General features: G+C 37.8%; 1 protein-coding gene across 4 annotated transcripts in view; it reads right to left on the bottom strand.

Annotated features, from left to right (window-relative positions):
• Positions 1-934: 934 nt before the first annotated feature.
• Positions 935-11828, bottom strand: part of CDYL (chromodomain Y like) — a 134631-nt gene continuing 123737 nt past the window's right edge. For 2 of the 4 annotated variants that reach the window (XM_075585777.1, XM_075585779.1), the window contains 4 exons: positions 10756-10928; positions 9281-9491; positions 3300-3476; positions 935-1680 (listed from right to left, as the gene is read on the bottom strand). In XM_075585777.1, coding sequence (XP_075441892.1) covers positions 1522-1680; positions 3300-3476; positions 9281-9491; positions 10756-10928 — 720 coding nt within the window. In that variant the 3' untranslated portion in view covers positions 935-1521. The remainder of the gene's footprint in view (positions 1681-3299; positions 3477-9280; positions 9492-10755; positions 10929-11828) is intronic. The other 2 variants (XM_075585778.1, XM_075585780.1) reach the window with 1 other exon arrangement.

The raw sequence follows: 11828 nt of genomic DNA, 5'->3' as shown, positions 1-11828 counted from the left end.
ACACTCCAGAAAGGAATGTAAAATTAAGCGTATTTACAAGGACACTCTTCTCACTGTACATTATCAAAAAGTGATTTTATATATATATATATATATATATATATATATATATATATATATATATATATATATATATATATATATATATATATATATATAACAGATGGGGCAGCCGGCACTCCCAATACCATAAAACATTTGCGGTGCATGTCCTATACCAATAATAAGAGAAAAGTAATCCACTCCAGCAGGAGCAGACACAAGACAGCACTCAAAAGTAAGCAAGAAAACTTGTATTAAAAAATAAACATAGCACAAACATGGTCATGTTTGTGCTATGTTTATTTTTTAATACAAGTTTTCTTACTTACCTTTGAGTGCTGTCTTGTGTCTGCTCCTGCTGGAGTGGATTACTTTTCTCATATAAATATATATATATATATATATAAAAAAAATATATATATATATATAAAAAAAAAATATATATATATATATATATATATATATATATATATATATATATATATATATATATATATATAGTGTATCGATAAAAAAAAGCCAAAGACAGAACAATACATATCTAACATAAGGTAGTTTTGGAGGGGTATTTTGTAATGTAATAGTGTACCAAAATTAACTTATTAAATAAAATATATTCTAGAGAAACCTAAAATTTATACATGTATGAACATAAAATTATTTTTGGTGTAATACATTAAACCTGCAAACAAATATGAATTACATGCTCACCCAGGAACTGAAGCACTTTATATATACAGTACATATATATAAAAAAAATGTTTACCTATAAGGGTGAATTAAATTCATTACCTAAAACATAAGATAATCAGTGATTTACTAATACTGCATCACAACAAAAAAGAAAAGCTCTTTCTTGAGAGTGGTTTCTTCATGCTAACTTGGTACAAACTGGGCATGTTCCTAACAGTATGTCAAGCTTTTTTTTCTTTCTGCTTACCTTTTTATGAGTACATGTCCTGAGTACACATAAACTTTTGGGGGATTATTATTAAAATGCATCACCATAGGGTTGTCAGTTTTGTGTTTTTTATATTCCTTTCTTAAAATGTTAATAATTTTTCGGTATTTTAAAATAAAGCATTGCCTTGGACTACTTTTACTGGGCAATGAAAGTGAGGGTTGGCTGCTAACCATTTTTATTTTGTATTATGAACAAAAAATAAGCATTCCAGACTTCCCTGCCACACAAACAAAAAGCAATATTCTTCATGGTCTTCTTCTTTCAATACAGTACAAGCCAAGAATGCCAAGAAAAGGATGCTGAAAGTTCTGGGGAGCACCCATAACTATAGCTGGTTTATAAGTAACGGCAAAAGCATCTTCCTCAATATTTGTTCAGAAAACAATGAGAAGTATCCCTGGATAAATAATGTTCATGTTTTCAAAGAATTCTAGGGCATCTCTATGTAGAAGATGTCCCAAAAATAAGATTTTCAGTGCTGTTCCATGAATGAGGCCTGCATATCCTTGTTATTTTTAGAATTCATCAATTTTTCTTTGTAAGTATTTCAACATTGAGTCCATTCCTTGGGCAGATCCCCAGATTTTCTTTAGCACTTCACATTCCCTGTCATTTGTTTGTTCCAAGTCTCCCCTCATGATATTACGAACTAGACCTTTGGATTCTTCAAGTACCTAAAATCAAAAAATAAATTGGTTTACAATTCTAGATTTATGAAGAAAAACACTATTTTGTAAAAACATTTTGATAAAAGATTGAACTTTGTTCTTCATTATAGGAGAGAAAAGCAACTTTTTGAGGGGTAATTTATTATATGAAATTGGCCCATTGCTGGAGCAATACTAAAATGTCAAATAAAAAAGGAGAATCACTGCAACTACCATAGTTCAATGAATAACCCTCAGTGTTTACAGTGATGTTTGTTTTAAATGTACTGTTCCAGGAAAACAGCCAATTTCATATTGTAAATATCTTCTCAAAATGAAGCTTTCCCCCCTACCCTCTTATAAAGACCAACATTTTTGTGTTCTGCACATTAAATATTGCAATCATTTACATTTTCAAAATACAACACTATTTTCCCGTTCCATTGTCACCCCTACACCCAAAATGTAACCCTCACTGCCAATATCTTCACAATCTCCTCAACCCCTCAAGCCCGCTGTCAAGGGGTCATTTTTTACTCTGCTCTCGCCTTCATTCCCCACAAAGTCCTGCCGGCTCCACCTCTGAAATATCACCAACATACGCCCTTTTCTCCCTCATGGTGCAACTAAAGTCCTAATCCACTCACTCATCTTGCCCTGTCTTGATTACTGCAACCTTCTTCTAGTTGGCATTCTCCTCGTCCACCTATGCCAACTCCAATCCAATCCAAAATGCCAGACATATCTACCTCACGCACTGCTCCACTACACAAATCCCTACAACTGGATTCCCATATCCTCTAGAAACAAATTTAAAACCCTAGCTCTGACTTATAAAGCTCTCAATGACGCGGCCTCCCGAATACATCTCAGCCCTCATACCCAAATAAAACCCTAAATGCCCTATGTTCTGCCCACGACATCCCCCATTCTTCCTGTCTTATTACCTCCTCTCAGTCTCCCATACAATACTTCTTCCGTGCTGCCCCCTCTCTGGAATTCCCTCCCACGTAACATCAGACTCTCCCCCAGCTTTTAGACAATTGAAAAATCACCTTTTTAAGGAATCATATCTAACATACCTCTAACATGCAACTCCCCCCTCTTCCTCCACCCCCCGTCTAATCCCATTGGAACCAACTGTGCAACTGGACCAATCTCCACACTATGTAACACTCCCCACACTCTTACAAACCTTAATGGAATCAGCTGTAGGGCTGGACCATACTCCAACCTGAGATATAGGCCACCCCACAATGAGCAGCAACTTTACCTTTTTGTTATAACATTGTACCTCATTCCATCTAGATTGTAAATTCTCATGAGTAGTGCCTTCATTACCTTTTTGTATTTGTTTGTGCGTGTTTATTCTTATTTGTATGTAACTTTATTTATGTAATGATCAAATCTCTGTACCCCCGTTGTACTGCGCTGCAGAATAAACTGTATTGGCGCTTTACAAATAAACGATAATAATTTTCAATTTGGTCCTGTTTCATTCTGCAATACTACAGATAAACTGTCCAGAGCAATTTAAAGAAATTATTATAATTTCACTACAAGTAAACCAATTAAAGAAGAGCATAAATTCGTGAAACATTATTGCCCCGGAATATAAAATAGCCAAATATAATGTATATCTTTACTTTATGCACCCATGAATAAACGTGAGAACATACTACTGGATTGCAGGTCACAAGTTCTTTTATGCGAACCATAACTTCTTGAGTAAATGTTCCAGGCCAGAACACTTGCGAGACCAGTCCTTTTGCACATGCTTCTTGTGCAGTCAGCTTCCTTCCACTAAATAACATTTCATTTGCCTATGAAACAAAAAAGTTAAAAAGATGATGGATGTGAACACATACAAATACAGTATATATAAAAAGAATAGAAGTAAAGATTTATGTGTCTGTGCACACACAGGTTATTAAACAGTCTTGTAGGAGAGGAATCTCAATCTTGTATCCCAACATCAATGTACTGTACCTAAATACTTTGAACCCATTTTGGCCCAGTACATTGTGGTGATCACCTTTTTAAAAACTATTTTGAGTTACTCTCAAAGATCTTCCCCTTTCAGAAGCGTTTTTTATTTTTTTTGTTAAAACCATCCATTTGGGAAGACCGAGTCCAGCGCAATCTAAACATTACCATTGTAACATCATACGCTAGAGATTAACAATGATTAATATATATCTATATATATATCTATATATATATATACACACACACACATATACACACATATACACATATATACACACATATATATATATATACACTGTACACATACACACACATACCCACACATACGATATTACCTTTCTTGCGGCAGGCAAGTAAACAACAGAAGACATTGGTGCCCAATGCTACATCAAATTGACAAAACATATATGGTAATGAGTATAAAGTTTAAATACGTCGGATTGGGCGTCTCGTTTTTGTCTACATGCCTGAATACATTGAGTTTGTACCATTCTACTGCACCTTGAACTTATATGACTATTCTGAATGCCAGCAACAGACTTTCATATATATACACGAAGAGGGAGGAATACATATCAGAGCCAACTTCCTTCATAGCATTTAGTTTTTAATCTGTTCTTAGTACAGCAGGAGTCAGTAAAAACTTTTTGCTTGGTTTTTAATCAATCATCGAGAATCTCATTTTGATCCTATATTTTTCAGCAGATTTGAACAGAATGTGCTCAAATGTATTCAAATGACAAAACCTTATATGTACTTGAACTACTGTATAAACACATACTAATTTTATTTCACTGTAGTGAATAGCTGAACTTTGAAGCCTATTTGCACACTTTTTTTTATCCAGATTTATTTAAACGTTTGGTTCCACATGAGCACAATGATCTCAACTGATCTATATAATTTACCATTAAAGTTTGATGACAAAGACGAGCAACTGTGCAACAATGGGTGTTGGTTCTGTTACTCGTTTATCAAAAGTAGACAAAATAAATTAAATTGTATAGATAATCACATCGACATTAACAAAAATGTGTATTTAAAAAATAAAGGTAACCCCTATTCTCCTGATGCAAGATTAATTACATCCAAGTAAAGAACATAACACTATATTTAAAACAATTCTTGAAAAATGAATTATTCAAAAATGTTCGGTTTATTATAACAAGCAAAAGTCAAAACATCATCTGTTTCTGAAATTGTCTAAAAAGCTCACAATTTGAGGGGAAAAAAGGGGGGGGGGGAGATAAGTATCTGTCTAAATTTAGCATTGGTTGAACTTGATGGACATATACAGTATCTTTTTTCAACCTCATCTACTATGTAACTCTATCTATCTATCTATCTATCTATCTATCTATCTATATCTATATCTATACACACTATATATATATATATATATATATATATATATACACACACACACACACACAGCTCAACCCCGTTAAAGCGCGATCAGTTACAACACAAATCCGCTTATAACGCAATGTGGGCGTGGCTCCCAAAAATATGCAGTACCATGATGAAGATCTCCTACCATGCTATTTACTAGCCTCTCTTGTGCCCTGCTGGGGTGACCAGGGCTTGTCATGTACCAGGGAGCTGGCTGCCTTCGCCCCATCACTCCTCCTCCTCAGCTCCGGCGTCAAATGACGTCGCGGGGTCATGTGATGTCACAGGAAGAGGAGAGAGCAGCCAGCTGCTGCCAATGCCTGGTTAGTCCTGCGTGGGGTTCTGCTGCGCCGCCAAGTCTGGGAGAGTTATCCCAGCTCTCCCCCTCCAGCGGCTGCGCAATCCGAGGAGTGCAATTTACACCCAAAAAATTTGGTAATGTGATCCGCATATAACGCGATCAGATTCTTTGGACCCCAAGCACCACGCTATAAAACAGGGTTTAGAAAAAATATAAAAATAAATAAATAAATAATATATATATATATATATATATACCCAATATCAAAGAATCTGGAGCACTCACAAATTCAAAAAATACAATTTAATGAAGTAACACAGGCATCAGGGGGCAATCACAGAAAAAAAGCAACGTCACATGTGCGCAATCTTTGCGCACAAAACGGGCCCGGAAAAATCACAAAAATTGCGCACATGTGACTGTGTGCTTGAGTTTTTTAGCACTGGATTAAGAATCGCATCGGAAGGGAACAGTGGATTAAGTGAGAGCAGATCGGGTAAGGAAGAGTAGCTGGCTCTACTGTATATGCAGTACAGCAATGTCACCCACAGGTCTTTTGGGGTAAATAGAAGTTGAATAGCCAGTACTTGTTCCGATCCAACCCTATGGTAGTGCGCATGTGCATGGGCTTAATAGACAAAGCCCTGTTGTTCCTTTAGCTATCTAACTCATGTCATACAGTTTAGATGTCCTGTTTGCCCCTCACACACATTTAATTCACCTAGGGCTGAGCATTGTGTGTTCCTCCTCTATTTTAGAATGTTAAGTTACAAGTGTGGTTTTGGGTTTGCATGCAAGTTTTTTTTTTGTCCAATATGAGCCACCTTAGGAACCTGGGTGGGGAAATTTTGGCGCCAAAAATGCTGATTGACAGCACTATAAATGTTCACATTGTATGTCAGATTATGTGGGGAAGCTTGAGAAAGGACCGTAAGGTCCGAAACGTTGCTTCTTTTTTCTGTGATTACCCCCTGATGCCTGTGTTACTTCATTAAATTATATTTTTTGAATGTGTGAGTGCTCCAGATTCTTTGATATTGGGTATTTATCTATTTTTTGTTGCTGGATGGTGATCCTGGCCGCACTGTGAGCACCACGACTGATCAGATAAGTTTTTTCCTTTTTCCTTTTGAGTGCCCTGAACATTCTTGCTATTGTTATATATATATACATATATATATACATATATATATATATATATATATATATATATATATAAAGATGAAGTCCGCAGCACACTCAAAATAGAAAAAGGATTATTTCATCTTAGAAAATCATCAGGCAATCACAAAAACTCCAGTGCGACGTACGTTTCAGACCACAAGGTCTTTTCTCAAGCTCTGAAAAGATCTTGTGGTCTGAAACGTACGTTGCTCAGGAGTTTTGTGATGCCTGATGATTTTCTAAGATTAAATAATCCTTTTTCTCTTTTGAGTGTGCTGCAGACTTCATCTTTTTGTGTATCGAACAGACTGGTTGGTCACAATAAGTAAAAAACTCACACTTTGCGAGCTCTTTAAAAACAATGGAGAATATCAGAGTATCTCACACTCATAGGATCTACCGGTTCCCAGCTGGGCTTCTGTACTACTATACATAATACCATACACCAGGACAACAGCACAGGTGTATAGGGATACTGTTACGGGAATAGTGACTGCTAGAAGCCCAGCTGGGAACCGGTAGACCCTAGAGTGAGATACTCTGATATTCTCAATTGTTTTTAAAGAGCTCACAAAGTGTGAGTTTTTTTACTTATTGTGATTCATTTATTTTTTTATCATTAAAACTGTGTTACACTATCCTGTGTGTTCTTTACCTCTCCCTATATATATGTATCACTACTCATGAGATGGAAACTTGGCAGTGAAGAATCGCTGTAGAAAGATCCGAGGACACAGACCCAGGAACGTCCCCAGAATACCTACAGAGTTCCAAATCCCAGGGTGGATAAAAGGCCTGAATTACATGAAACGCTGTGAGTGCATATCTTACCATTTTAGGGGTTCATTTTTTCAGACATACTACCCTATGTTATTTCTCTCTCTTGTCTCCCCTTGCGCCTAGGTAATTCTTCTGATATATATATATATATATACAGTATATATATATACATACACACACACACATACATATACACACATACAGCTCAACCCAGTTATTACGCGATCCATTAGAACGCGAATCCACTTATAACGCGATGCAAGTGTGGCTCCCAATTTTCGTATTTATGAATATTTTACAACACGATTATTGGTATCTTAAATACTTTACTGTACAATGCATACAATTGTACATTATTTCTAACGCGATCCGCTTATAACGCGATGTGATTCTTTGGACCCCAAGCACAGCATTATAAGGGGGTTGAGCTGCGTATGTATGTATGTATGTATGTATGTATGTATGTATGTATGTATATATATATATATATATATATATATATATATATATACACAGTGTTTGACAAACCCGTTCCCACACTCGCACCTGGCGAGTGGAAATTGGCTTGTGGCCAGTAGATTTCCCCTGTTCTGCAAAAAAATAAAAATCCCCTGCACTAAAAAAAAAAAAAATCTCTCTAGCTCTGTGGTTCCAAATCTGTGCGCTGCGTGGGACGCCGCAAGTTTGTTTGTGAATTCCCCCTCGCAGCCCATCCGTCCTGTTCTGCCCACCGCACTACACCGGCCGGTTGAGGAGAAGCTGCAGCATGGAGAAGAATCTCCCCCCCTCCTTCCTGTACCGGCAGCCAGGGACAGAGGAGAAGCTGCAGCAGGAAGAGGAAGCCAACCCCCCCTCCGGTGCCTGCTGGAGAGGAAGAGGAAGCTTCCCCCCCCCCCACAGCTGTAGGGAGAGAGAGAAGCCAGCTGGCTCCAGCCAATGCCAGGGAGGTGAGAGAGACCTCGGCTGCAGGGATTCCCTCCCTCACCGCTTCACCCAGGAGCCATAGCCCCCCACAGCCTTCTGAGACCCCCCCTCCCTGGCTGCCCACATACCACCACCCCCAGGGTGCCCAGGTACCGATCACCCCCCCCCCACAGCTGCACACAGCCTCCCTGCAGCAGCACCCTTTCCCCTCAACTCCTCTGTTGCAGTTCCCCTGCACTTTACGCCCCTCATGCGTGTATATATGAGTGTGTGTGTGTGTGTATATTGGAGAGGTGTGTGTATATATGAGAGAGTGTGTGTGTGTGTATGGGAGAGAAAGTGAGTGTGTGTATGAGAGAGAAAGTGAGTGTGTGTGCAGGACACCAGAAGTACCCCCCCAATCAGTAACCCCCCCACCCAGTCAGTCACCCCACCCCGTCAGTCACCCCACCCCGTCAGTCACCCCACCCCCCCACACAGTCAGTCACCCCACCCCGCCACACAGTCAGTCACCCCACCCCCCCACACAGTCAGTCACCCCACCCCTCCACCCAGATCAGGTAAGATCCCAGGTGGGATTGCTGCTTTAGTTATTCTTAAGCGGGGGCATCCAGACACTGGTTAAAGGGTGCAGGAAACAAGTCATTCACATCTGGCTTTTTTTTCCTAAATCCGACATACACGCGCAACAAGGACTAATTGTAGTATAACGTAATACAATAAATAAAATTATGTCAAAAACGAATGTTATTCAATTTTTTTTAAAGCGGGCCTGGGGGCGGGACTAGGTGGCGAGTAGATTTTTGGGTGATTTGTCGACTACTGTACATATATATATATATATATATATATATATATATATGTGTGTGTGTGTGTGTGTGTGTGTGTGTGTGTGTGTGTGTGCAGAGAGAGATATCTATCTATCTCTGTCTATCTACCTATAGATATCTATTTATCTCTATCTATACACATACAAAAGTGAAACAACCTGCAATTAAGAATGACACAATTGCTCTAGAAATATAAAATAACTTTATAGAAAAATATAAAACATGTTTATCAAAGGGTGTTACTTACAGATGCTAGGCCCATTATTTTAGGAAACATAAGGGATGAGCATCCATCTGGACTTTGGCCAAAAGTAGTGTAAGGTGTTTGAAACCAAGCCTTTTCATTAGCCCAAATAACATCACATAGAGGCAATATGGAAGCTCCAAGTCCAATGGCAGGTCCATTTACAGCTACAATAATTGGCTTCTTAAACTGAATAAAGGTATTTACAAATGTCCTGAAAAAATAATGATGAAAAAGCATGCATTTAAAAGTACTATAGTAAGAAAGTAAGATAATCAACTTGGTTTATTTTCACAAAATGGAAAATTATTTGAAAGTATCTCAACATGTTTACTAGTAAGAAATATATTAACCCAGGCAAATCATATAGTTGTAAATGGATATGTAGTAGCATTCCATTATATTCTCAATTAATAAGGAAACAATGACAACACTGCTAGAAAATATAAAAGACCACCACCACACATGAATTGCACAACCAGATAATCACGTTATTCAAATGAAATTATTTGGAAATGTTTAAATATTAAAATACTGTAAGTTATGCATTCCGGTTTGATTTTTGCATTCCAATTTTCTCCAATTAAAAAAAGGAAATGGCACTAGCTTTATTAAATAAAACGCACCATAAAAATCAAGATGTGCTACTGTACGTGTGTAAAAAAATAAATAAAAAGGGAAGTTACATTAAACCCAATATTTAGATGTCAGTCTCAGATAAAGCACTTTTTCACTAGTCAATTTTTTAAAAATAAAAACAATGGCCACAAAAGTGTAAGTTGTTATAGTCTGTGAATATAAAATTTTCCTACAGTAGCTGTAAATTAGTGACTTGCAAGGCCTGCATAAGGGACCCTCACATACCATGGTTTACAAATTGCATTACTGTGGGTCACCAAGGATAGGTTTGGGAACTACTATAATAAATAAAAAACTGTTTTTTTTATATGAGTACATTTATATGCAAAATAAATTGACACATATGCTAGTTGTATTGTACATACAGTACATGTTCTAAAAGAAAATGTTAAATTACAGCTTTTTACAAAACTTTTTTAAAATACTAACTTTTAACCTTTTTTTAAATATACATTTTATTTTGTATCACATTAGGAAAGGGGTGTACAGAAAATAAGGGGGGGGGGGGGGGTTAGGGAGATGAGACATTCAAACTCAATTTACCTCATGGTCAAATCAATCAGTGATTAATGTTTATTTTACCGCAAATGTTCATATTTTAGACTATATAAAAGTGAAAATCAAGAGAAACATACTGCTGGGGACCGTTAAAGTAAAAAATACCATAAACACTATACTTTGCTTAATCTGAACGAGATGATTTGACTTTGTTGTTGGTTCATATAAAGTATAGGCAAATTAATGTAATAGATCTTTTTTGTACTAAAAGTCCACTGAATATTTAATTCCCTACTGGTGGTAAAAAAAAAAAAAAAACATTTGAAAATAAGCATACATACCGTATGGCTTCTGCCATTTTAGTGCTTTCCCTTTTCCTATCATCTGTCAACCGCCGTATAAAATAGATAAAATCAAGACCACAGCAGAAGACACTACCAACTGCACTGAGCAAAACAAGTTTACTGTCATCTGCAGCAGCCGTATTTAGTGCACCTTGGACTTCCTTCATTACCTAAAAAAATCGGTAGGAATAAAATATTAGAATGGCATCCTTTTATCTGCAAAACAGACTGACACATTTGCCTTTTTTTTATACCAGATTTAGAAGTGGAAAACAACTCAAAAGTTCAATTAAAGTTTTCAGTTGCAACATAAAACAGATTACTTCTTATAGAAAATAATGCAAACTCATATTTACAAATGGGTTACAATAATATGATTGATTTGTAATTATAATGTTGGAACATCATGTACATCAAATACACACAAACACACACACACAGCGTGACAAATGACACAAAAAGCTACTTGCCCAACCAAAAAAGTTATTCGCCCCCTTGCCCCGCCCTCCATTAAAAAAAATGGAATAAATTCCTAATAAGAAAAATTCTGCATCTCTACGCCCCATTCTTTTCCCATTTTATTTTCCCAAAACAATCTGCCACATCTGTAGTGGCACAAGTCTACAATTCTGCATCTCCTCACTCTACCCCCATCCCCTCCCTCTCCGCGCTCTCTCTCTCCTCCCTCCCCTCCCTCTCCCCCATCCTCTCTCACCTCTCCCCATCCTCTCTCTCTCGTTCTCCTACCCATCCTCTCTGTTCCCTCTCTCTCCCATCCATCCTCACTCTCCTCCAGACACAACCACACACTTACCACCACAGACACACTTAGGCTGGGGCCATGGTGCCGCAGACAGTGCGGAGGTGTCCGCACGCCGAGCGATCAGATTGCCTTAAGGCAGTGATCGCGCCCATGTGGCGTGCGGGCGGAAGAGGGTGCACGTTGCACACGAAATCAATTGAAACTGATTTATTGGCACAACAGGCCCGGTCACGTGAGCGGTTGCCCAATGAGCGCGAACCAGGTACGGTGCGTCTCCACTCCAATTACAGACACACACACTTACGAA

This window comes from Ascaphus truei, chromosome 2 (assembly GCF_040206685.1).
Source record: "Ascaphus truei isolate aAscTru1 chromosome 2, aAscTru1.hap1, whole genome shotgun sequence".
Lineage (NCBI taxonomy): Eukaryota > Metazoa > Chordata > Amphibia > Anura > Ascaphidae > Ascaphus > Ascaphus truei.
The sequence above is the reverse complement of the archived record's forward strand: the minus strand, read 5'-3'. Positions and strand labels throughout refer to the sequence as shown.